The sequence below is a fragment of the Lytechinus variegatus genome, chromosome 17 (genome assembly GCF_018143015.1).
Source record: "Lytechinus variegatus isolate NC3 chromosome 17, Lvar_3.0, whole genome shotgun sequence".
Classification (NCBI taxonomy): Eukaryota; Metazoa; Echinodermata; class Echinoidea; order Temnopleuroida; family Toxopneustidae; genus Lytechinus; species Lytechinus variegatus.
Window position 1 is genome coordinate 6,874,775 of NC_054756.1, and position 27,133 is coordinate 6,901,907.

The window sequence follows — 27,133 nt, forward strand, 5'->3', positions numbered from 1 at the left end:
GTTTTACTTAAACCATGGTATAAAATAGTAGTTTGAATATAGGTAGCCAAAATGTTATGTGAGTATCTGTAACTAAATGATCAATTTAACATCACATATGCACATCAAAAACTGTCTTGTAATAATACATGTACCATATAGTTTTCTTTCTTCACATGGGTAAGATCCCAGTAAGCACAAGAAGCATACAGTTTAAAGAAATTTGAACTCTTTTAATACAGCTTCGAATAATATCAGCCCAGACTTAGACCATGCTTTGAGTTTGATATGTAGGAAAGCTGCTCGCAAAGGACATCACATATCAAATAAAATTCTGAAATTTTTGTATTATTTGATGGATTTTCCTCAAACCTTTGGCAGTATTTTTCATTATTTTTTCTGCAATTTTTAAAGCAAATTTTCTTTAGGGTGAACTTCCCCTTTAAATCAGTAATCATGAAGAGTAAATCTCAGTCAGCCTAATGCTTACAGTCACCTGGGACAGTTTCTCAAAGAACAGCTTATAAAAGTAGCTGATGAATCCTTGTTGCGTGATGTATGACCGAATTGGTCTCATAATGCTTACATGTAGTTGGAGTGTGTGTGCATCTGTGTAGTAATTGATAAGGCTCCCTGTTATAAATGTTGCATGCCTATTAGAGTTAAAGGATGCAATGAGTCAGACTGAAATCTTTGAGAAGTTTTCTGAAGGAGGTGGAGGGACAGAATGTTTCATAAAGAGTCAAATTCCATCGTGCACAGGGTATCTTATGCATAGCATCATAGATGAACATAGATGAAAATATCTGGTTGGTGTTTCATAAAGGCTTATAAGTTACGGGTGACTAAATGATTGGTGATCCTTCAACACCAATGGAAATCTGTTGTGCATCAGTCACCGCAAGAAAGGATCACCAGATTTTTTTTTAAATGCTTGTAACTTACAAACAGCTTTATGAAACGCCCACCCGGTAGTGCGCATTCTCTGAGCATGATCTGACCAATGCAATTTGTAGTCACACCTAAATCTTTGTGAAAGAACCCCCCAGTTTTCTCTGTACAATGCCTCCACAAATTAAGGCTTGGTCCCACTACACTTGATGCAGAGGGTATCATAAACGGAAAAAAAATCTTATCATCCATTAGAAAAAGTTATGTACATGTATCCATTGTTTGCTCTTTGCGTACGTGTTTCATATATATGCTATATTCATCGAGCATCCGTCCACTGTGATTTCATTGTTTGCCAATTTTGTCCATTGTCTGGAGCGGATGAAAACGGATGGAGCCACCCTGAAATTTTGCTTGTCCACTGTATCGTTTATGAATACGTTTTATGATTATTATACGTTTATGAATGTGTCCGTCGGCCAGTTGGACCAGGCCTTCACATAGTGCAATTAACTGGTTAACTTTATTTACATGTAATGCTCAAACCTCTTTGCATATAGTCCAGTCAATCTAGCCAGAATAGGGGGGGTGACCCGCCACTAATTGCAACACTTGATTTTCCACTGCAATGCTTTCCAGGAAGGTCCCCTTAACAACATACTAAAAGTCCCAAAAAATCCAAGCACTGGAAATTTATGAAATTTGCATATTATGCAAATTAGCCATAAAAAGTTAGAAAAATAAGGAAAATAGTCCAAAGATTACAAATTAAGCGTCCAAAACAATTTAATTTGAGCGAAAAGTAATGATAAATAACTGTATTCAATATTTTTATTCCAAAGCGCAAACAAATCTACCTAGTTTGCATATTATGCAAATAAGCATCCTTATATGGAAATATTTCAAGATATTGTAATTGTTCTCATATAGACTGCTTGAAAACATTTGATTTATGTAGACATTTATATGCTACTATCACTAAGCATGAGAATTCATCACAATGCCTGAAAATTAATTTGCATATTATGCAAATTAGCCATTAAAAATAGGAAATAAGGAAAATAATCCAAAGATTATATAATTAAATGTCAAAAGCGATTTATTTGAACAAAATTTTAATGATGAATAAATAAGTACAATGTTTTTATTCTAAAAAGGTAGCAAATCTGCCTCATTTGCATATCATGCAAATAGGTATCCATATATGGAAAATGTCAAGATATTTTTATTTTCTCACATTGACTGTTGTTCAAATCATTATGCTGCTATCACTAAGCATGCATATTTATCCTAATATAGTTTGTATTTAAGGGAAATATTGGAAATGTGCTCTTCACGACCTAAAGCCATGTTGTTAGTCCGACAAGATGATGCGATTGGCAAGAACAAAGCACATTATTTGAAATTGGTGAGTAGTTTGTTAGAGCTGACATCCCTTTCTTATATGGATGAGAACGACAGAAGGGAGGCCAAGAAAAGCAAACTTATGGCAGGTGAGATCTGATGAGTAGTCTCATTAAGAAGTGTAACAGAGATTCCATCTGGCCTAGTAGCATCATGCAGATTGTTTTCTTTAACAATTTCTTCAGTAGTTTGGCTACACCCGCTTGACTCTGGTCATGTATGGGTCACAACAGGGTTCCAGGACTTGAAGAGCAGCGTCATCATCATCATGATTAGTGGTAAATACTAAGACTAAAAAATCTGTTGTCTTCCAATATAGTCATAGCGCATGATATTAAGGGCTTCCAACATGCTAGTTGTTACAGCCTGGATCATTGCCAATCCGGTCAACAAAGTATGTACTATAGGCTTGTCTACAAACCATTCTATGGTCCTCCTTCATGCATTGTAGCTATTCTGAGCTTCACCTTACTGATGCTCAACATGCGCAAGCCTTCCTATAAAACTTTTCTTCCGACACAATTTATGTCCAGTGTCTCATTGAGGCATCTTGTGTCGGAAGAAGACAAGTCTAATGGTTTGGTTCTGGTCAAAGTCCTCTTGATTGACATTCAATCTCCTATGCTCGACTTGTCGGATTTCAGTACAGAGAGTTGTATGATTGTCCAAAGTACATCTGCATGACACTATGAAATTCCGCATTCCTCCAGAAGACATTCTTAGTCGTACCATAATTTCTGAAAGGTTTAGTCCTCTGTATACCCTCACGGTATACCAATGAGTAACACAAAGTGGCAAACAAATCCTGGAATGGGTACACACTGTTTAATCAATGTTGGATGGTATTTGATAGTGATGTTTAAGGTGTTCCGTTATGTTGTGTCCTCTTGTTGGAAAGGCAATAATCTGGCTTAGTCCTTCATCTGTTAACGTCTACTTGGTTGTTCATTGTCTCACTGAGGAATTTCAATTCGCCATAAATATCAGGAAATTGATATTATTTGCATACGATTTGCTTAGAAACTATAGCTACAATATATGGAGGTAGTTGCCATCCTTAGGAGATTCATCAAACATGTCAAAGAGGAAAGAACAGAAAACGGATGCTTCATCCTGAAGCAGCAACTGGATTCAGCAAGGACGTCTAATCATGATTCCTGTATCTGAAAAGATGTCTATATACACTTTAAGCCTTTATCATGAATTTATGAATGGCTTTCATGTCGCTCGTATGGGCAAATGCTCATTGGTATTTATAAACCATGCCCAGGGATCTCGTGATCCAAGGAAGTTACTCTTATTCACCACCAAGACAAGTGGTGTGCTACAAGGACCAAATATTCAAAGCTAACGAGCTTTTATTTGTACTGATCTTGCACTGATCACTTGACAATCAAGGAGCATGCTAGCGTGGACTATACTAGCAAGAAACGCAAAGGCTCTACCAAGTCAAGGAGAGAGCAGGACTTGGGTAGAAATATGAAGCATTCAAACAGTAAGACCCATGTAGAACTGACTCGTCATTGCCCAGTATGAGGGGGTATCTGCTCCGGTGGTAACTGCTCATGAAAAAAGTCAATATCAACCAAGCAAGGTCATCAAGGTTACATATATATAATCTACGTGGAATTTTAGAGGAAAATATCACAAGTTTTCTTGATTATTTATAACATGCCGGATGCTTATTTGCATAATATGTACATTCCACTTCAGATATTAAGCTGATATTTAATGTACTAGGCATTCTTAGTAGTCATATATTGATCTAGATTCACAGAGGGGAGACCTTTGAAGGGCCTTTCAACGACCAAAAATTGGCAAGGTCTTATACAGCAGTCTCCAAGATCACTGAATTTTGTCATCTCTGCGGAATGGCTCAGAAAGACCCCTCGAAGAACTTTGAAAGACACCTGTCCTAGAGATCTTTCAATGGTCTTTCAGAGATGTCTATGCATCAAGTGATCCTTCAGAATTCTTTCCATAGACTTTTCCTGGTCTTTCAATTATCTTTTGATGATTTTCCAATGATCTCTCATGAGTCTTACGGTAATCTCTGAAAAAATTTTCGAGAGACTGCCGAAAGATCATAGAAAGACTAATAAGAACTTAGAAAGTTCATTGAAAGACCACTGAAAGGCCAGCAAAAACAATTTTCCTGTAAGACCGCTGAAAGACTGTTTTGAACCGTTTCAAAAAGTTTTGGACTCACAAGGATCACAAAGACCATTGAAAGATCTACCAGGAATCGTGAAAGACATCAGAGATCTTTAAAAGTTCGTTGAAAGATCAAGCAGGTTTTATGGTCTTACAGCAGTCTTTCAGAGCTTTTGGTCTCTTTGGAATGAGGGTTGAACTGTTTGTATGAGAAAAATACAAATTTCTGGGGGGGTTTTTTCATCAAGGATGCTTATAATTATATATGCAAATGATGTAGATTTATTTACATTTTTTTTATTTGAAGAATTATTAAATTTGTAAAGATTATCATGAACTTCTATTCAATTTATATTGTTTTCCGCACTTGATTTCCAAATTTGGGATTATTTTCCTCATTTGCAAATTTTTATGGCTAATTTGCATAAAATGCAAATTTTGTGATTTTCCTATGCTTGTCTATTTAATGGCTTTTAATATGGTGTTAACTTCCTGTAACTTAAGGCATTGCCATATTCAAATTTCAATAGATAATCTACTTGCATTTTTTAAGGAATGTATCACCAGTGTGTTTTCTTGAATATTTATTACATACTTATTTCCATAATATGCAAATGACACTACAGAAACTAAGCTTAATATGAATCTATTCAACGTCCTTAGTGATAGCAGCATGTAAATTTCAACATTATTGAAATTTTCAAGCAGTCAATGAGAGAAAACTCACAATATCTTGACAATTTTCCATATAAGGATGCTTATTTGCATATTATGCAAATGAGGTAGATTTTTTTGCACTTTTGATTAAAAACATTGATTAAAGTGATTTATCATGAATTTTCGCTCAAATAAAATTGTTTTGGACGCTTAATTTGTAATTTTTGGACTATTTTCCTTATTTTTCTAACTTTTTATGGCTAATTTGCATAATATGCAAATTTCATAAATTTCCAGTGCTTGGATTTTTTGGGACTTTTAGTATGTTGTTCAGGGGACCTTCCTGGAAAGCACTGCAGTGGAATATCCAGTGTTGCAATTAGTGGTGGGTCAAACCCTATATTGACTGGACTAATATTGCACTTTCCATTTTAGTATGACACCGGGGTACTGTATGAGACATATTTCATTACTTAATTCTTTTTTCACAGTGATGGCGAATTGTTTAGGTGGGGTCTGTATGGAAAACCGGAATATCCAGACTCCTTTGACGAACAAAGCGATACAACTACCAATGACATTGAGAGAGACGTTTCAGGTCTATCGTTGACTGGAGACCTGTCTGAAGGATCGGATCATGATGTTTCAGGGGTAAAAGTTGAGGAGGATAATGACTTTGAAGACTTTGATGGGGTAAAGGAGATTAGGCCATACCACGTGTCGTTCATGAACTTCACAGGCGAGTATGAAGGTCAGGAGAAAGTCATGAAGGACATGGGACTTCCTCTGAGCTTTGTCCGTTCACCAAGAGACTGTGAAGAAGAGGTAAGTCATGATGTTATGTATATCTCTTTACATTACAGTAAGTAGAAGCCATACATGTAAATTGACTTTGCTATTGGTCAGACCTGAATCAAGGTCAACATGGAACCGATCTCCTAAAGGTCTTGCGATTATGTTAAGCTTCACCTATATGGTAACTACTGTAGTAACAGGGCTCAGCAGCCAACCATGATCAAGTTTCTTGGTGGTTATCATAGTTGAATATCTTTATGATAATATGAGGTTGCCACCATTGCTACTATTTGGTTGGCACCCTCGCCTAAACAAAAATTTTGTCTCCTGTTTTGGGGGATAAAAGCATTTCTTATTAAAGCAAGAATGGGATGAAATTTCAGGATATAATCTATCCCACTTCTGTCAGATTCTGATATGCAATCACTAAGTAAAATCTTCAATTCAAGCTATCTATTTGTCTATGTATCTATCTACCATTTTGGAAGATTATAATGTTAGATGATCGTTTTAGATGATTTCCATTCCCTTTACCAAATTTTAAGACAGGCTTATTAACTCTATCTGGGCCATAGAATTTTGGGAGTTCATATGGCCAGGGGGGGGGGGCTGTCCATGGATCTTTTTTATGATGAGGGGAAAAGAATTATTGTGGATTCATGTAAGGTTGTTCATTTTGCTCGCCATTTTAGGCTTCATCCTTTTCATTCTTTGACATGTTGACAGGACGAGGGCACATTCAAGCTGAGGACCAAACCAAACAAAGGAAAGAAGAGTAAGAGAAAGGGGAAAAATCACCGGAACAAACATAGATCTCAGGATCACCAGGAAGTCAGTTCCTCCTATATCCAAAATCCAGATGAGAACGGTACTAACTGCAACTCTCATGGCACAGAAGTCGTAAATGGTGATCTTGGGGATGATGCATCAAGAAGCCTGGAAGGATTCAGTGAGGCATATGGTTTGTCTGGACATGGTGATGTGTCTGAGGATATCTCCACCTGGGAGGAGTACTGGGAGAAGTTTGGACATGGTCTTGTCTGGCAAGGGTGGCTAGAGCTTCATCCAGAGTTTGGAGAAGCGGAGTCTTCCTGTAGTAACCACGAGGGGTGTCCAGATGCACAGGATGAGAAGGATCCCGATGGAGTGCTTGTGAAGATATCAGGAGAAGTAGATGATGTGCTTATAAAGAATAAGAAATGCCAAGACGTTCTTGATGAATGCCCTCAGGAGCATGTTGATGCTGATGTCTGTCTGCTTCTTGCACCTTGCCAAAATGAAGATATCCCCACCCAAGCAAATGAGGTATCAGAGGAAAATGTGCATCCTTGTTCTGACTTTGGGAGCTTTGAACTTGACAATCCATTGGCTGGCATTAGGCCAGGTCAAGTCATCAGTGGTAGAGTGTTGGATAGTGATGACATTGTTCCACAGAAAAGCTGCATAACTTTAGGGGAAACTGATGGGACTGTCCTCATCCACCCGCTGCCCCAAAGTAACGGAACAAGCGCAACCTCTGAAAGTGAAGAGATTCAACAAAGTTGTCAGAGAAATGCTGCCAAGGAAACCAACCTGAATGGTGATGAAATTGGTGACAGCTCACAGGATGCTGCACTGACTGAAGCTCACTCCAAATGGACTCTGGAATTGATTGAGGAATGGGACAAGCACTCCAGCGAGACGTACTGGTATTATCATCACTGGTTCCACTCTTGGCAGGAAGTGCTTCAAGGGGAGGGTGAAGCAGTTCAAGAGATTCCTCAAGATAATGTTAATGAAGTTAGTAGTTGTACTCAAGCTGAAGAACATGTTCTTCCTGCTAGTGCCTCTGACCTAAAAGAAAATGCAGGTGATGGGATTCCTGAAGAAAACAGAATTTCTGTTGCCCAAGCAGATGGAAGTATTGTAGGTTCCAATGGCACCAAAGGACAGGACTGCGACACCAGGATTTCTCAAGGGAACAATATTGAAGCCAATGGGATGTTCGATTGTGAGCCTGCTGAAACTTCAATAACATCAGATCATCCAAAGCTATCTGACAACGATTGCACTGTGAGTGAGTTCAATGTAGATAGCAGTAACAATAAACAGAGCCATGATGAATCAAGGATGTCCATTAGTTGTGGAGAGGGTGAAAAAGAGATTATCATGAAGGAAGTAGATCCCACACTAAATCTGGCATCAGAATTGGTATCTTGCAACACTAATGGACTGTCTGATGTTGTAGGTGTAAACCCCATCCAGACATCCCCTAATCATCAGGTACACATGGCTGTAAGGACCAATGAACGAAGAACCATAGAGACAGCCACAGAGTCCACCAGTAAGGATTTTGCTTCAACAGTTCTGCAGGAACAATCACCCGGTACAAGTCCATCAGAAGACATACTGGATGAAAGTACACTGGTTGCTGAGGAGAAACAGGTATCGGAGGTAGACTCAAAGACAGATCAGCATGAAGAAAAGCTAAGCCACAGCCTACATGCAGATCAAGAAAATGGTATTGTCTTCCCAGATGAAGAGGATAGTGGTGTCATGAGACAGATGGGACTTCCATCAAGCTTTGGCAAGGATGTGCCCCAAGGAAGAGAGGTTGGTCTGATATTCACTTTAACTAGGCGGTTTGTATTGATTTTGTCTACAAGCAGTTGTTCTGCTTCTCAAATACATGGCAATTATTCTAAAGTCAGGTTTAACTTAGACCACGGTCTAACTCTATGCTAAACTTATGGGGAGCCAAAAAATGAAAAATTCTGTTTATATTGTATAGCTCGATCTATTTCTTATGTTTACTCTTTTGTTTCCTTTTGTATTCATAACGAATGAAAATACTTTAGTTATCATTCTCAAACAATTATAAAGAATTTAGGTGTCACTTGAGTTCATGAATTGAATGTGTACTGTGAGGGATTAGTGCTCCAATTGGCTCTCCATAGTTAAACCATAACTTTAAACCAGGGTTTAATTCAAGCCCAAGTTCAGAATACGGTAGTCTAATACCACATGGGCTAAAACCACTTGGTCTGCTATCAAGTTTGTTTATTTGCCATTTACATGTACATGTAGTCTAATATTGCTATTTGGTCTACACTACACTTGGTATAATACCCATTGGCCCGAATTCACAAAGGTGGACTAAAGTTATACCGGGGTTAAATTTAGTCGGGGGTTAGCTAATACCGGGGTATAAAGTTAGTCCACCGCGCTATTCACAAACGGTGGACTTACTAATCCATGGACTAACTTTATACCCGGGTGCTAAAGTTAGTCCACGGCTGAGTTATACCCCGGGTATAACTTTAGTCCATGGATTAAATCATGAACTGAAGCTAGCATACTATTATAGCACTGCACTGAGCATGCTCAGTGTAATAAAGCAGTACTGGGCATGCTCAGAGCCGTATTTGAGAGTTTAGTCTGCTAGGGCCGTATGAAACGTCGCCATCACATGAATTAGGAGGCAGAACTCAACCAAAAAATCATGTATCAGCAGCATGCACTTGAATTTCTTAGCAATGCGGTGTTGAGAACGAACATTGTCATTACTTATTTGTTAATATTGGCCAACTTAGGTTCGGACTAGCGCTACCTGCGTGCGAGCTAGCTCGGCTGCGCCTGCAGCATCGTACCGTATCTCTATCGAGAAGTTCAAGCTCACCACAATGTATACGGTACACCGTATGGTAACGTGAACAAGTTATAACTTTTTTTAGACAGCTGCAGCAACCGGCTGTTTCGAGGGGGTTGTAAACATTTTTTTTTTTCAATTTCTTATTTCTCAATTGGTGAGTGGAGGCAACGGAGTCCAGCGGAACAATCACAGAGACCAAAGTTGTTTTTAGTTTTGCCTTTTTGGTCTTATGTATGAAGTCCATATCGATCGGCATCGTATTCGTAACACAGCAGTACGACGTGGATCTAGGCCTACCTAATCTATCTAATAGTACTGTACTGCGTTTTTTTAGGCTTGAGGAAGTTAGATCTACGGAAGTTAAATCTAACGTTACACATCAATTATATCTAACGTTACACATCAATTAAATCTAAATGTTAAATTGAGTGCACATTATGATTTGTTTGAAATAAATCATAACCAATCTGATACTATTGTATAATCCTACCTACCTTATCGAAGTCCGGTGGAACTTTGCCCGGAGCTAGCTTTGATTGAAAATGGAAATATGGAATTGAATCTTTGTTTGGGTTTTGTCCCGGGTTAAGGTTGTGTACGTTAATTGGTACATGGTATGGTGGGGCCAGCGTCGCGTGGGGCCAAGCGACATGACCTTGATCTGATCCCGCGTCCACAAGCGTGCCCCTTTTCCTTTCCCTCAGAATTGACTTTCCCATTTGAAGTATTTTTTCAATTCATTTATTTATTCTTGTCTTTTTATATGTATCTCGATAAATGGATTTAAAAAAATAATTTTAAGCGAGCAATTTTTTTTAATTGACAATTAAATTAACAAATATCCAAGTTTTTGTTAGATTTTCACATGATATATATAAAAGAATAATTCTATTTCACCCTTATTTCTTTTATCTTTCTTTTCTTGGTCATGAATTTATTATTATTATTTTTTTTTTGGGGGGGGAAGAGCCCCAAGTCCCCCCCCCCCCCACTCTGTAAGTCAGTTCTACCAACATCTCTAAAAGGAGCTGAGAAACTCATTGGTAGCTCCTCCACACTCGGGTCACTCTTGCAATCGCATTATTCCCAACCTTTACCTATTCTCCAGTTTGTGCTTGCAGTATTTTTTTTTGGGGGGGGGGGTTAAGCTATTCACCATGCTTGCAGTATTTTTTTTTTCTTTAAAAGAAACACAATTTCCTTATCAGAAAAATAAAGACTTATCAACCCTGGATAAGTGTAAAGGGTATTCCACCCAATCAATGATATATTTGAAATTGGGGAAATAACAGTGGTGTACGTATTAAGCCCAAAATTTTGAGGGGGCTAAATATGGCATATCAGGTAAAATAAAATAAAAATTGCAAGGAAAAATATTCAAAATTTTAATTGCAAATATCCAATTTTGTGATAGATTTGACATAATATTCAAAAAATATGTTTTACCCTTTCTTTTTTTCTTGGTAATAAAGATTTTTTTGGGGAGGGGCTTTTTTCCATGGTCAGTGGTCCCCCTCTATACTTTCAAACTGAAGGGACTAAATTTCCCTAAAAGAAAATAACTTTTAACAAAGATTTATGCTATAACACCACTGGCCATTCTCTCAGTGACACATGTAGCAACCTTTACTCCTTTCATTTCTCATTTGCTTCCATCACATGTACATTATTGTGCATCTTAACGTGCCAAATACTTTTCTCTCAAAAGTTTTACTATAAATAATTTTGCAGTATACCCTACAAGTTTCTTGAAGTATATCCTCCTGCACAAGCAAGCAATCACTTGACTTTCTTCATACACAACCTTAACCAACATACCATTACCACCGCCCCTGCCTTACACATAACATTAATCTCTCCTTTGCAGTCTTTCTTATATAAATTTATTTTTTGCTTCCTGCAAGAACGATGAACCATGCAGCATATGGACAGAATTGATAAAAGAATTTCATTTTTGTTTTCTCCTGACACAATTACTTGAAAACGATATCAAAATAAAAGGACAAGTCCACCCCCACAAAGTTGATTTGAATAAAAAGAGAAAAATCAAACAAGTGTAACACTGAAAATTTCATCAAAATCTGATGTAAAGATATTAAATTATGACATTTTTAAAGTTTCGCTTGACCACACATAACAGTTTATATGTACATCCAGATCGGTATGCAAACTATTTCTTTTTATTCTACTAGATGAAATATTCGAATTTCTCTTCATTGTCAAGTGAACCCAAGATTAGTCACTCCCTGAGCATGTGGAATTTGCATTATTTTAATAATATAATTTAGTTTAGTCAAGTTGGCCCTCAATGTCAAATCTGTAAAAAAATGAAATGTTGTACAATTCATACAACAAAAACAAAAGAAATAGTGAAGGACATCATTGACTGTCTCATTTGCATGCCACTGATCTCCACATATAACTGTGTTGTGAAAAATAACCCAAACTTATAAATGTCATAACGTTCCTATTTTACATCCATTTTGATGAAATATTCGGCATTATGCTAGGTTGATTTTTTTCTATTAATTCAAATCGAATTCTTTCTGGGGAGGACTTGACCTTTAAAATCAAAGCTTATATGTACATGTGTAGTAGACAGAGCAGTTTATTTTGTACATTATTTTTTTTTAAAGTAGATTGAAATTCTTTACATAATGATACGAAGATTGAATAGACTGTTTACATTTTCTTAACAATGCATCAGAAACTCTGAATAAAAATAGATAAACAATGGATTAAAAAAAGTTTAGTCAAGATTTTAAACTCTACAGCTAAAGCATGAATATCACAGGTAATTAGGCAATTATATTTCTGAAAGAAATTAAAGGATGATTCTATCATAAAATAGTAATATCAAACAAATGATAATAGCTTGCAATGTATATATAGTGCTTACTACAGAAATGTATCTTAGTGCCTATGAAAATAGGTGGGAAAAAAAAGGATATTCAGCAAAAATGATATTATATAATTTAAATTTGATAAATTAGGAAGCTGCATATGCTTAGAAATATGACCATTTAATTAACAAAGAGGTTTTGATATTGAAATCATGAGGCTTCAAACATTGATTGTTGTTTTAAAAAATGGTATAAAAATAGACTTGAATCATAAGAATGACCAAGACCATCTCATGCCAAACTTAGTTAAGCATGAGCAAAATGTTGCTTATACCTCTCACATCCCTGCTTATACATTAGCCCATCGTGTGTGTCATTTATTTCCTGGAATTCACATCCCAAACCTTTTGTCAAACAAGAAAAATGTTGTGAATTTGGGTTTTTAAAAGCAAGATGGTCATTTGATCACTAATGATAAATCGGAATGCATGAATACATCCTATCAACTAAGCTACCATTTTGTGATCACAAGTGTCCACTTTCATACACAGATAATCCAATGGAATGCTTAATACCCGAAGCACATGGTCCTTTTCTATTGACAACAGAATGCAGGCAGGAATTCATCAAAGAGAGGAGCAACGGATACCTGCAATAAGGATCAAAACAAAATGAATATTAAAAAATTTGCTCTTCGTTATTCTTTCTGGAAATATATCTTCATTGATCAAGCAATTAATACCCCCTTTACCTGAAGAGCAAAATGCATTTTTTTTTTACTATTTTTCATTTCTCCTGCAATATGAAAGTTAGCAGATTATCTATATATTTTTTTCTTCTGTGAAATCTTTAAAATTGTCTTATTTCACATATAAAGAGTATAAAATTACAAGAAAATTTGACCAACAAGATTGAAATTTGATTAAATACAGTATGTAGTACTAGGGGCCAATATATGTTTTCTTCATTATCACATACATCTAGTAGGTGTTGAATACAGAGAATATCAAATTGAAAACTGAGTGTGTATACCAACCTATACATTTACAGAAGACCTGTTCTTTCTGCTAAGTACAGGGCTTGTTCCCCATCAGGACTCCTGATGTAGACATGGCCCCAATCGATAGCACCTACGACTCTTGGAAACCTGTAGCAATCATCAAATTGTCGCTGGGTGGTTTGAATTTCTCGTCATCGGACACTTCATTAACTGTTACTCCTTGCCATTGCCTCAGAAAAATCTTTGATGATTCTGCACACGGATGACTATGATATAGTTGCTTTGTCTGCTTGCATCTTCTAAAAGGTACCTTTAGTTAATGAATGATAAGTGATGTTGTGTAATTGCTTTATTGATATGAAAGCCAATTGATACTTTACCATTTACATTTGCAAACATTGTGCTTCTGTTATGAGCTGATGTTTATGATGCACTGGAACTGATTAAAGAGATTTTTCTTAGATTCACTAAAAAAAATCTACTGCAATAACAATCCATGCAAAATGGAGAATATCTCTCTTAAGCTGGAATGACATACCAATATTTCTTTTTGGGTGATTATAAACCATCCTTCATGATAATTTCCCACTTGAATGACATATTTGTATTAAAAAATGTTGCTACATTGTAAAAAAATGAGAGAAAAATAAAATCCCCACCCATTTGCAACCCAAAGGGTTACATGTTTCATTTCCACAAAAACCTTTCTCTGAAATACCCCAACACTCCCCCTCCCCTGTACTCCTGACTGAAAGCAGAAACAAAAATCATACAATTTGGATGATGAATTATATTAGGTTTTGCATTAATTATTTCTGTAAACCATGTGCATGTTATCATTAATATGCAAGAAGTGGCCTGATGATGTCACATCCACACATTTTCCATACATGAATGTACAAGGGTTCCACGATATTTGCTCTGGCGACAATTACTTAATGGAAAATCTGCATGCTATGCAAAACATAAAACTTAATTTTCATGACTAGATACTTCCAACCCTTGATCCTTACATTATTCTGAACTCACAATAACTATCTTAAATATATAATCAGCAGTCAACCACATTTTTACATTCCTGGAGGAAAAAAATGAACGATTATAATTTCAAATCACTAGAGAACAAGTGGGGATGTGAATATTGCATATTCATGAGGATACACAGAACTGTTTCCCCCCAAGTAATGTAAAACTTTAAAATTGAATCAATTCATAATTCTCCATCCAATATTGATGGTTTTTGCGAGCCGAATTTTTCTTTATAAAAATCTCATTATTTTTGGCCTGGAGAATCGCTTTCATAGAACATAATTTGACCCCCCCCAATTACCTTCTGCTTTATAGTTCGCATATGCAAACTCACCAATGGCATAAAAACAAAGTCCTGTCAAAACATGTAACATGTCAGGCAATGTGTCGTTTCTCTCTGTTGGTAGCCCACTCTGAAAGGTTCATCCTTGTAGCATTCAAATGGATTCTTCCTGTCTCTTAATCCATGCTGTGGTCTTCCTATGTGTTGCTGAATCTGCATGGAAGTTGAAAGATTGTGTTTAAGAGTCATCATGAATGGGCAATTTACTCTTTGAATTTCATTTAATTCAAAAGTGTTTAAAGTGAGGAACAGAATGTCAAAGATTATACAGAAATCCCTAAAAAAAGATAAAAATGTCTAATTGTCATGAGTAGCTTTTCTATTTACCTACATGTACTTGTAAATGTGAAGAAAGAAAACTGCCAATTGTTGCTGATCATCATCATTGATCAAACCATGCGCGTCTAAGAGATGCTGAATCACTTTCAATTGGCTTGAATAGTGAAGGCAAGGCACTAATTTTATGGAACATTGTTTACACAAAAAGAGGGTATTGCTTGCGAGTGACTTTCGAATAACATATTTTCATGAATCTTCATCAAAGTCTCATTAAACTTTTTATTCTACATCCACCCCCCCCCTGGCATTCATAAGACTGACTATGCTTTTTTCTCTCTTTTAAATAAATATTCAACAAAATGTCAGGATTAATTGGAGATCAACAAGCCTTTAAAAAAAAGCTAGTGACCAGTACACATATGCTTATAACATACAAGCAAGGTCCCCCCCCCCCCTCTTCCTTTTTGTCAATTACTATGACAAGAATGAAAAAGTAACATACATGATACATTAACAATTACAAGATGAATTCAAATCACAGAAATAACATTTAATGAAAAATGCCATTTTAATGATATCTAATTTTTTTCAATATGAATTGATAAGACATACCTCACTCTGTTGCAAGAAGGCACAGCAGTTCAAAAATGTGAGCCATGTTTGTCGTCTTGATTGATCACAATCTCACAATCTGCCGAGTATGGTCTGTTTCTGATATGGAAGAAAAAAAAAGAATGAAAAAATATTTATTCATCAATCATACTGCAATGTACTAGGCCTTATATCAAAGAAAAAAATAAAAAGCAGGTACAATTGTAGAATGATAAAATCCGCTGTTTCAAAGGAGTCTTTCAACATTTTCTGATTTTTTTGTGAGAGGGGATGCTGCGGAGCCACATGAAGTCTCAGGGGAGCATATCTCTGACAGAAATAAACCTATTTATCGGTCTACTACAAATGTTTAGAACTAAAGATCAAATGCACTTGTAGTTATGTGCGGTCTCGTGTGGATTTAACATTGGAAGGACACCTTGTGAAAAAAAAATACTTGAAACAAAGAGAGTGGGGTAGAGAAAATAACCCCCAAAAGATAGAATTTTCAAAGTTAGACCTCAGTTAGAATTACTCAAATTATTCAATTAGGCCTAGGATTTCCATTATTTTTTGTTTTGACGACACCGTAAATCTAGAAGTGATCGCAAATGCGATGCCGAAGGTAAGTAAAACTTAGTTTTAGTAAAATCAAAGTCATATTAAAATTAAGTTCATATACAGCTGTTGGAGTAAACAGTGGTGAGTGGAACCCAATCTTTTTAAAACATTTTTTTCCAAAAATATTTAAATCAGGGCTTAGCCTTAGACTCGAGTTGACCCTTATTAATTTTTTTTTTTACTCCAACGATGTTGTAGGACTAACTCTAACATGGCTACCAGGTAAGCCTGGCCATCTATCCAAGCCAAGGCAAAGCCAGCCCAGGGTAGATAGAATGTCTAACGTTAGACCGGCTCTTGTATTTGTAATGTTAGATTTTTTTTTTATTTTTTTTTATCGCTGCTCTCCTTGGTCTTGATTCACTTTTCAGACAAAATTCGATGCACAGTATTGTGTTGGCAGGGGTATCGTAGACAACAAAAATTCCATGAAAATCACACAAAATCGAAAATCACTCAAAATCACTGCCTGGCATAACTAGTATCGGCCTTTCAATCACGCCTACCTCGCCTGTGAGTGTGACTGCTAATTGCGTCTCGCACTGCACTGCTCATCTGATAACCAAGAACGCACACAAAAATACATGGCTGGGACTGAGCAGCTTAGAGACGCGACGATAACAATGATTAAGATACCATTTCAAGTTTTCGAGTACACTTTTTGGAAAGTTAAAGCTATCAATGATAGTTACAGATGGAACTGAATTCTCCGTCATGATTTAAGCTCCAATAAATTATGTAATTTACTTACAATCTCGGTCGAAGTCGTGAAATTTTAAGCTTTAGATAAGCCGATCACACCGAATCTCGTCTCCGTCCAAAAAACTTTTTTTTTGCAGCAAACTTTTCTGCAACCGCAATGCTGCTCTCTGATTGGTTAAAACCGTGGACTAACTTTAATCCACCGATTTAGTCCACCCCAAAGAGCTGACTAAATCGTGACGTCAAATGACGCGTTTTATACCCCGGTATAACTTTAGTCCACCTTTGTGAATCGCAAAAGTTAGTACCTAGGTACTAACTTTAGTCCATGGATTAAAATGACGTCAAATGACGCGTTTTATACCCCGGGTATAACTTTAGTCCACCTTTGTGAATTCGGGCCATTGTCTAATTCTCATTCATCATCATCATCATTAGTAGAGTTTATGACAGCGGATTTCGATAGCACATCATGAATTGAAAAGTGTTTTTAATATTGCCACATTTTCTTCCCTGCAGATGAAAGGTGGAGGGAAGAAACGGAAACAAAACTCCAAGAATTCTAGGACTGATTCCAGTGAGAGCACCAATGGTAAGCGGACTTCTTACATAGAATATACATGTATGTTTATCTATTATCTATATTATGTTAAGCATTACAAACATTCCTTAATCAGTCCGGCATGGGTATTCAAATTCTTTCCAATACCCGTCTTTATTTCTTTTACTGTATCTTGCCTGGCGTTACATACTTTTTAGAATAATGTTTTTAATATCTTTTATTTGAATTTTAATAATGTGCAATTTTATATATTCGATGTGCAATATTCTCTCAACGGTTTTTCCATGAGGGCTCGCATGCCTCTGGGCAATAGTACTGAATTTTACTTTTGCGAGCCCTGGCCCACGGAAAAACCGTTTTCTTACTCCTTTCTTTTTCATTTCTATTTTATCTATATTTATTCAATTTCAAATTGTATTCATGTAATTACATTGTACAATTTTTGTATGTTTTTATGGCCAAATAAATAATAATAATAATTAAAAAAAATATATTTATCTATCTACCTACCTACCGACCTACCTACCTTTCTGTCTGTTTGGCTATATATCTATCTAAATGTATGTAGGGATCTACCAATCTGTCTTTGTTTTGATGGAACTTGCCTTTCATTTTGAGAAAAAGTTTTCTTATTCTTTTATCAACAAGCTTGATTTTCCCTATGAACCCCCCCCCCACCTAGTTATTAAAGGGGAAGTTCACCCTGACAAAAAGTTTATTGTAAAAATAGCAGAAAAAATAATAAAAAATATTGCCGAAGGTTTGAGAAAAATTCATCAAATAATTAAAAAGTTATTAGAATTTCAATAATTTGATTTGTGACGTCATATGCGAGCAGCATTCCTACATAGCAAATGGTAAAAAATCAATGAAATGTCATTTTCTCAGAAAATTGAAAATGGTTTTCACTGTAACTTTTGTATATCAATAGACAAATCATTTCACACCCGATCATGAAAAGAAAACAAAATTAAGTCATCAGGAACCATACAAAATTTGAAATTCATACATTTTATATTACATAACACATGGGGCAGCTGCTCGTTTATGACGTCACAAATCCAAAATTTTGAACTCTAATAACTTTCTTACTCTTTAACGGATTTTCCTCAAACCTTCACCAATATTTTTTACTATTTTTTCTGCTATTTTAACAACAAAGTTTTCTTCAGGGTGAACTTCCCCTTTAACATCCATCTTAAGGGGCCATTGCTTTTTATATGTAGTACACGTGTCTCTGTATTGTGTCTTATTGATGTTCATTACAGGTACTTCATCATCCATGTTGGTAAATAAAGATTTACAATCTACAAGCAGTAACCATGGTGATGATGATGAGGATGAGCCTCCAGGAAAATCACAATTTAAGACAAAAAGGAGGTAGGATCATGATCTTTAGATTCAGAGTCAATATTATTCCAAGATGCCTATTCTTTTTTTTTCTCTGGCATTTTTATGACCAATGCATCTTCTGATTGAATGATGTTTACCAAAAATGGCTGGAACATGATGTAAGATTCTTTTCAAATTCCAGTAAAATTTGCTTTAGCAATCACAAAGGTAGTTGTCATAGTGAAAGCAAAATAGTATACAGATATACCAGGCTTTGAGTAAGTATACAGGGAATTATTCATCCGAGGTTGAACTGGCATTATGTACTATTTTTCACCAATTGCAAAGCCCCGAGTGAAAAATAATAATTTTGCCAGTAATTTACCTATAATTTTACCGAGGATGAATAATTCCCTCTATACTTTTGAAGGAAAGGCCTGGTATATTCATTTTAAATCCTAATTTAATAAGTTAGACCAATAGATCTTGATAATCTAGTTCTTGTACTCGTAGTTCATCCTTTTTATTCTGAACCAAGATAACCTGCTGCGCTGACTGATCTACTTTTCCTGAAGCCTGGCGCTCAGCGTTCGGAACGCACATTAGTGCTTGCGCCGTCATGATCTGTGACGTCAATGATGGAATAGTGCACCATTCCATATTGACGTCACAGAATCACAATTTTTTATCAGTGGGCATTTCATTTTCAACATCATCACAAAATAGTGAGAATATGTTTGGTCACATGATGCTATTTAAAACAATCAGCCTACATTATTTATTAAATCTCTGTAGGCATCCCTCATGTGGCAGATGAGGCTCACAGCAATATGACATGTTCAATTCAATTCAGCATTTATTTCCAATTCATTAAAAATACAAGTTGATATCATGATCATGTACAAACAAAGAGACAATAAAATTAAAACATGTATATCATTGAAACATAAATAAATACAGACGAAAGTGATAAAGTATTATTGCCAAATCATTGAAACAATATCAAAACAAGACAAAAGATAAATGATAAATGAATGGGAAACAGGAGTGTACTAAAAAGCCAGAAGGCTTGTCAGTCGGACATCATGGTATGTTTACGTTGAAAGGAAATTTCTGTGGAGTGGCTGATTGGAAGTCTTCTCGATAAAGATTTTCCATAGATGAAGTGACAGACAAGCCAAGCATTCTTCATCCGTTCCCTATTAAAGGGAAGCTATTGGACTGCAGAAAATGTCGATTTAGATCCACACGAGCTTCAAGAACACCAAAATTCCCTTCAAAGATTGGTCTTGTCCTCGATTTCCTTCACCAGTGATCAGCTGTGCTAAATACAGTCTTGAACTTGTAAGAAGCACACCTGTTTAGCTGAACGCCAATTTTGTCGATCAGTTCGTTCTATGTCTGCCTTTGTCAGGCCGTGCATTTCAAAGGAGAACGTCTTGTGAACAAATGTCAGGTGATTGCTGTGAATGATGTGGCTTCCCATCAATAGGAGCCTTGAAGCATGGAACGTATGGTTGATGAGTTTTTCATGGTTATGAATGAAATCTTGATCAGGAAGATCTTTAAGTGTACATGATCCATCATCATTCGTGACTTTGAACGGTGTGAGAGTAAATCCGTCGTCAATCGATGTTGGTTGGAATTTCTCGGACGCTGCATCTTTTGCTGACTTTAGCATAAGTGTTCTTCTGCTGGCATTGCCATGGGAAACATGCCCAAACGAGAGGTCCCAATACATCCAGAAGACACTGATGGTATGATATCTGGACATCGTTCCACTGCTTTTGAACAAAAACCTATTACACGTTGGATGAACAAGCAAGGGAAGTTTGGATAGGTCTGGGTGCAGTAGATTGAGGATCAGTGCTCTTGCCATTCTTATGATCTTTAATGCAGCACTGATGTTCGCATACTTCTCATTACTTTCCACAACTATCAAATCATCTGGCAGACATGTGTGGTCTTGCTCCATTTTTTCACAGAAGCCTACTGATCCGTCTCTGCCATGTACTCAACGTTAGCTACAATCGCTGTCTCATTTTCTGAGTGCATAACTGGGACTCTTGGAAGATTTCTACGGTTTTGTACATCTCTGTAGATATTCTGCAGACTTCTGAACTTTGCATCCGATGTGCCTGGTTCAATGGTACATGAATTTTCAACTCAAGTATTTATTTCCAAATTCATTAGAAAGGACACAATGAGAACAAAATTAAATATATACACAAAGAAAAATAAATCACAACATAAACAAAAGTATCAACAGAAAATAACCAGAACAAATGATGGTTATGATGAAATAATGGTTGGCACATGATTGTAAAAATGTACATGTAGATGAACAAAATACTGAATGAAAATGGGGCATGCACAAAAAAGTCACAAAAATGCTTGTTAAAACGCGCATACCCAAGATGTATTAATCGTTAAAAATGAAATTCAGTATATGGTTTGGATACACCAAGTACCAAAGAATAAAAGATACGAATCATCATTTCATTAAACAAAAAAGATAAAGCAAAATTCAATTTAAAACAAAACATAACAAGGATTAAAAAACAAAAACAAATAGATGAACGACCAAACAAACAATACAAGACCATGTTCAAAGAAATCAATAATTGCACAGCAATTTCTTTTGATATTGTCTTTTAAAAGTGTTATTAATTTGTATATTATATGTACACAAGTCTAAAGTATTCCATAGTGTGGGGCCAGTATGTCGTATTGAACATTTAGGTCTGTCATTTGGAAAAGTCCATCTGGGGAATTAGTTAAATGATGTAGTAAAGTAATTGTGAATGTTTGCATTAATTGAGAACATATTCATTAAATAGGGTGAAAGACTTTTTGTGTGGTATCATTGCAAAATTGAAGCAATTTAAATCTTGATAATATCTGTAAGTTTAACTGTACGTAATGATTTAAATAACAAAGAAGTTAGTTAATTATAGTCTGTTTTCTTACATATGCGTATTGCTTTCCTGGCTCCAACGAAAAATCAAGTGCATTTATGGACCGAAGAAATTTAGAGACACAAAGTTGGCGAGCCTTGGTCCTCCCCAGATTAGTATTACTTCAAAGAAAGTCTTCAAAGAAGCTTTGTATCTCTTGCCCTGTCTCTCTACATGGAAGTTTCTAACATTGTTTTTTAGTAATCCCATTAGAATGTTCGTGTTGTGGAGTTTTCCTTTATTGGAAGCTTTCACCCGTTGGTTACAGATTGCTTTTATTGAACCTCTCTTTGCATACTCATTGAGTTTATCTTGATAATTCCTACAGTGTATCTGTTTCCTTACAGATTTACTCTGAAGAAAAAATATCTCAGAGTTCCATTTTTCAATGGTTAGCCTCTGATCTTGCAGTTTCTTGAGTGTCTCTGATCTGGTCAAGCAGTCATTTGTCGTTCTTGATGTATCACGTTCTCCGTCCATTGTTACAGCATTTCTGTGAATTGCTCTCTTTTCAAATGACTGTAGCTTGGAATTCCTCACATTTCTCACAAATATTGTCTGTGCAGTGACCCAAGAGTCTACATTCAGTGCTTCTGAAGGTCCCTTTTATATCCCGAGCTGGGCTGTCTTTTGGGTACAATGTAAAAGCAGTGTGGGGTTATTATGAACCAGGTTTTCTTTTTGTCTTAACCATAGAGACTGTCGTCTCGAAGGATTCTGATGTTTACATGGTTATTATTGTATGTGTACGACTCCTTGTAGTAACCATATCATAGTTCAGGGACAGATGAAGATGCAGAGGACGGCTTCTTTGTAAAAGAAAAGGTTGATATTCTATGTGATGATGAATTTGAGTACTTTTTCTTTTGCATGTGGCGTTGGCTCTCAATGTGGCACTTCGCATTTCCCTTGTGTGCCAGATTCCTGAGGGAAATGACACCATTCTTTTCCCCACGGTCAACGCCGACGGCTCTATTTCCGTTTCTGATTAAGATAGTGCTGTGTCTCTATTCAATGTCTTTGAAAGCAGCTTCTAGTTTTGAGGACTCATTTTCGAGTGTGCTTTTGTTTAACAGATAAGCGGATCTGCCCAGATGTCTTTTCAGGTTGGCCCTTTTGTTTGACGACCCATTTGCGAAGTGCTCCTTGCACACCTCGCAGAATATTTTTACTTTCCCCTCGATCACGACTAGTTCTGCATCTGAATTAATGCATCTTAGTTCTTTTGTAAGAGAAATGTTATCAGTGTACCTAGATGTCTCCTTGGTTGTGGTTCCCGTACGATGTTGACAAAGTAAACACACAAATATCTGTACATGTGGGACTGCATCATAACCATCACTGATCAGGTACTTGTATGGACAGCTCTTAAGTGTTCAACTCTTCATTACAGCAATACAATGTACGTGCTATAGTTTAGGCAAATAATTTTCACCACAACAAGGTGAGAGTCGGAACCACCAGACCACCCCAGCATCAGTAGATGAAGCAACAGAGCAATAGTTATAGTAATTGTAAATTATCTGAGTGTTCCTCTTTTTGTTTCTGATACAGTCATGAGCTGGATGCAGATGAGCTTGGTACAGCATACACCAAAGTCTTCCAGAAGCTAGGCTTCAGTTGTGACCCTGCATCTCATAGGTAAACTCACATTACCCTCCCCCCCTGAAGCTTATCTTGCACTGAAGAAATTCTTGAATTGCAATATACTTGTACGTGTGTGACTACCAATCCTGCACATTTATTTTATTTCATCATGTATGGTACAAGAATTCAGCCAAAAAGCTTCTCCGGAGTATGTCACTAGAGAGGCTGCTCCACAGTCAAACCGCCACTGTGCACAGAATTGCCTAATATGCTGAATTTTCTTTAACCCCCATTTGAAAAATTCCTTACATTTCAAAGAAAATTAGTTTTCTGATTTAATTTGCACTTTTCCAGATTCAAGAGTCAGAAGCCATTCCAAAAGGCCAAAGTCCTCTACTTCAACAAACGGCTGAAGGAGAGTCACGACCCTGACCTTAACTTGAGGAAGAAGCCGCTCCACATCAGATTCAGTGATGAAGATTCCATCGATGAAAGGTATGAAGACGTCGACAATGACGAGGGAACAAATGCAAGAACTTCAAAGGAAGGAACTGGCAATGATGTTGAGGGTGGAGGGCAGAGGAATAAACTCACCTGTAAGGTTGGCATGAGCAATGTCCTAGGCAAGGTGAGGGGGTTCCTGGAGAGGGAAGAAGACTTGGATGACATCGGTGTCAGTTTCAATGGTAATGATAAAGATGAGGACTCAGACGACGGTGGTGAGAGTGGTGCATCAGATCTTGATGCAAACATAGGAGCTTCACCGGAGGATATGGCAGAAGACAAGACTGATGGGAGATTGTCTTCTGAGAATGTAAGCGAATGCCATGGTGACGTTTTGTTAGAACGTCAAGATAAAGGTGTCCCTTGCAACAAGGAGGTAGATAAGACTATTGATGATGGATCAAATGTTAAGGATGTTAATGTGGATGAAAAAGGAGATGCTGGACCAACAGACCGACAAGAACTTAAGGAACCTGAACAGAACACATCAAGCATAGTTGAGACAATATCAGATAAATCTGAGAGAACAGAGAACATAGCTGAAAGAAAAGCTACAAAGACGGAAGAAAAGACTAAAGGAAAGAATGGAAGACATCGGAAGCACGCTCCAAAGCATAACATTGCTGGAGGTAGTAAGGAACTGAACAAGTATTGGGCTCAGCGGTACAGACTTTTCTCAAAGTTTGATGAAGGCATCAAGTTGGATGCAGGTACGTTGATGTTCTTTATCATTTCCTTTCCATCTTTCCTCTCTTCCCTCCTTTGATCCTTCTCCCCTTCCATCCTTTCCTATTTTCTTCATTTTTCCCTCTGTTCCTTGCCAACCATCATATCATTCCTCTCCTCATCTTTCTCTCTTCTCTCCCTGTGATTCTCTTCTTCCACCCACACCTTCCTTCCCTTCACTATCCCACCTTCTCATCCCATTATTTCTGCCTTGTCTTGTCTTTATCTCCCTTTTCCTTTCTCTTTTTTTCTTCTTTCTTTCAGTCATTCTATAGCCAAAATTGAAGGGTTCTATAATGCTATTAAACTTTTCATTTTATGCCAGCTATAAAGTTAGCATCCTGTTCTGAAACTGGGGTCATTTTTGCCAAGGACAATCTCAGAGAACCATTTCTTGAAACAAATAGTCATTGATTTTCACTGACAAATGTTATATAAGCTTTTTTAAATCATTGCACCTGATTGGGCTGAGAGCAAAATAGTCTGAAATTCACTGACAAATCAAGGATTAGACCATTTGGGATGAGACTTAACGGAAATTCAACAAAGGTGGAGACCCAATGGCAATTCAACGTCTCATTTTGGATATCTTTTTGTTGTTTAGAGGGCTGGTATTCTGTGACACCCGAGAGGATAGCTGAACATCAAGCAGAAAGGTGCAGGTGTGACTTGATCGTTGATGCCTTCTGTGGGGCCGGGGGCAACGCTATCCAGTTTGCCTTTACATGTGAACGAGGTGAGTGAGGGTTAACCTAGAGCTATATTCACGGTGGGGGTGCTACAAGGAGTGGGGGCAGGGGTAACACCCCTCCCATCTACCCCCCCCCTCCCATATCGGTAAACAGCTGTCAGTTTACCTTGACATGTGAGAGAAAGGAGTTGAGGTTAACCTAGAGCTGCATTCAGGGATGGTGCTGCAAGAGGAGGGGGGGCAGGGGATACCACTCCTCCCACCACTATGGTATTTCAAGTAGTACACAAGAATAGACGAGACAAAACCCCCGTCACACTAGAGGCGGAATGAGCCGGAATGAAAATTCTTGGTACATTCCTAGATATTCGAAGCGCATTCTGAAAATTCTGACTGCATTCTGAGTGCATTCCAGACATTCGGGTCTATTCTTGTGACCGGCCCGAATGTTTTGCTCATGTTCAAAACTTTCGAAGTGCATTCGAAGTGGAGAAATATCGAACGACATTCGAAGTACATTTTGACTGCTCTCTGACTGGGAGAATCGAATTGCATAAAAGCACGGCTAGCTGTTGCTGCAACGTCAGTCAGCACTGAGGAGCATTGAAGTCATCGAACAACATTTTTACAAATTTAGATCAATTCGAAATTCCCTCCCGAATGTGGCTCGAATTTTGAAAAATTTTCATTCCGGCTGGTTCTGCTCGATTCCTGCTGATTCCGAATAAGTGTGACGGGGGTATTAAGAAGGAAGAAGAAGGGGTGACAAAACATATGCTCCTGCGACAATTGTTCCGGTCTTGGTCCAAGATATGAGGTTAGGATAAGATTGCAATAGCAATTTATGTTGGGTCTAGGGTAGGGGATATTGTAAAATTCAGGGTTGAAGTCGGACATGTGGATAGTGTATAGCAGAGCAAGTGTCGCTGGTTCGAATGTCATGGAATCAGAAAAAAAGAGCATACAAAAGATAGCTCCAACTAATGAAGAAAAATTACCCTTTTGAATGTCTTGAATTCAAACAGCAAATGTAGCCATGTGAGTGATGAAACTCCTCTGTATTCTTAACTTTCTGTTCTTTGCGTGATTGATATGAGTTTATACAGTATGGACAAAAACATATTGGAAGAAATTAAAGCTGTAATTGAATCCCCATTTCACTCTTCTAACCAGTGATAGCAGTAGACATCGACCCTGCCAAGATCGAGTTAGCCCAACACAATGCTTCCGTCTACGGGTTGTAGGACCGCATCGATTTCATTGTTCGAAACATCTAAAAATAATGTTATCTTGTATTGAATTAAATTGAATTGAATCCCCCATTTCATTCTTCTAACCAGTGATAGCAGTAGACATCGACCCCGCCAAGATCGAGTTAGCCCGACACAACGCTGCGGTCTACGGGGTGGAGGATCGCATCGATTTCATCGTTGGGGACTTCTTCAAGGTGGCAGATGACCTGAAAGCAGACGTGGTGTTCTTGAGCCCTCCCTGGGGTGGGCCCAAGTACCTCAAGTCCGACGTCTTTGATGTTTTCACCATGATGGACATTGATACATATCCTTTGCTTAAGAGGTTGAACTCCAGTTGATTTAAGGAGAATTTAGCACTTTAAATGAGGCTGAACATTCACTATGTATTCTTTGTCTGGAGCTTTTGGACATCCAATCATTAAAGATAAGTACCAGTTGTGGTAACGATCTCAAAATGAGTTCAACCAGAATCCAATAAAAACAGCCACATGTTTGTATGTATAAAGAAGTGCCAAATGGCTCAGCCAAAAAATTTGTAAATGCTAATTAATGAGCAAAATAAGCACAGAATTCCATAAAGTGTTGGGTATTTTTCCCACATA

At 37.2% G+C, this 27,133-nt stretch overlaps 1 protein-coding gene and 1 long non-coding RNA gene across 3 annotated transcripts in view; one reads left to right on the plus strand and one right to left on the minus strand.

The window, feature by feature from the left end:
• LOC121430451 (trimethylguanosine synthase-like) overlaps positions 1 to 27,133 on the plus strand; it is a 36,636-nt gene that overhangs the window by 4,178 nt on the left and 5,325 nt on the right. For both annotated transcript variants that reach the window (XM_041627718.1, XM_041627717.1), the window contains exons 4-11: positions 5,577 to 5,910; positions 6,607 to 8,472; positions 17,439 to 17,511; positions 18,750 to 18,861; positions 23,325 to 23,411; positions 23,712 to 24,571; positions 25,192 to 25,323; positions 26,619 to 26,835. In XM_041627718.1, coding sequence (XP_041483652.1) covers positions 5,577 to 5,910; positions 6,607 to 8,472; positions 17,439 to 17,511; positions 18,750 to 18,861; positions 23,325 to 23,411; positions 23,712 to 24,571; positions 25,192 to 25,323; positions 26,619 to 26,835 — 3,681 coding nt within the window. The remainder of the gene's footprint in view (positions 1 to 5,576; positions 5,911 to 6,606; positions 8,473 to 17,438; positions 17,512 to 18,749; positions 18,862 to 23,324; positions 23,412 to 23,711; positions 24,572 to 25,191; positions 25,324 to 26,618; positions 26,836 to 27,133) is intronic.
• Positions 12,599 to 17,327, minus strand: LOC121430452. The gene is made up of 5 exons (XR_005972037.1): positions 16,969 to 17,327; positions 15,618 to 15,716; positions 14,718 to 14,879; positions 13,391 to 13,664; positions 12,599 to 13,003 (listed from the first exon to the last, which is right to left on the minus strand). It is a non-coding gene; the product is annotated as an uncharacterized LOC121430452 (long non-coding RNA).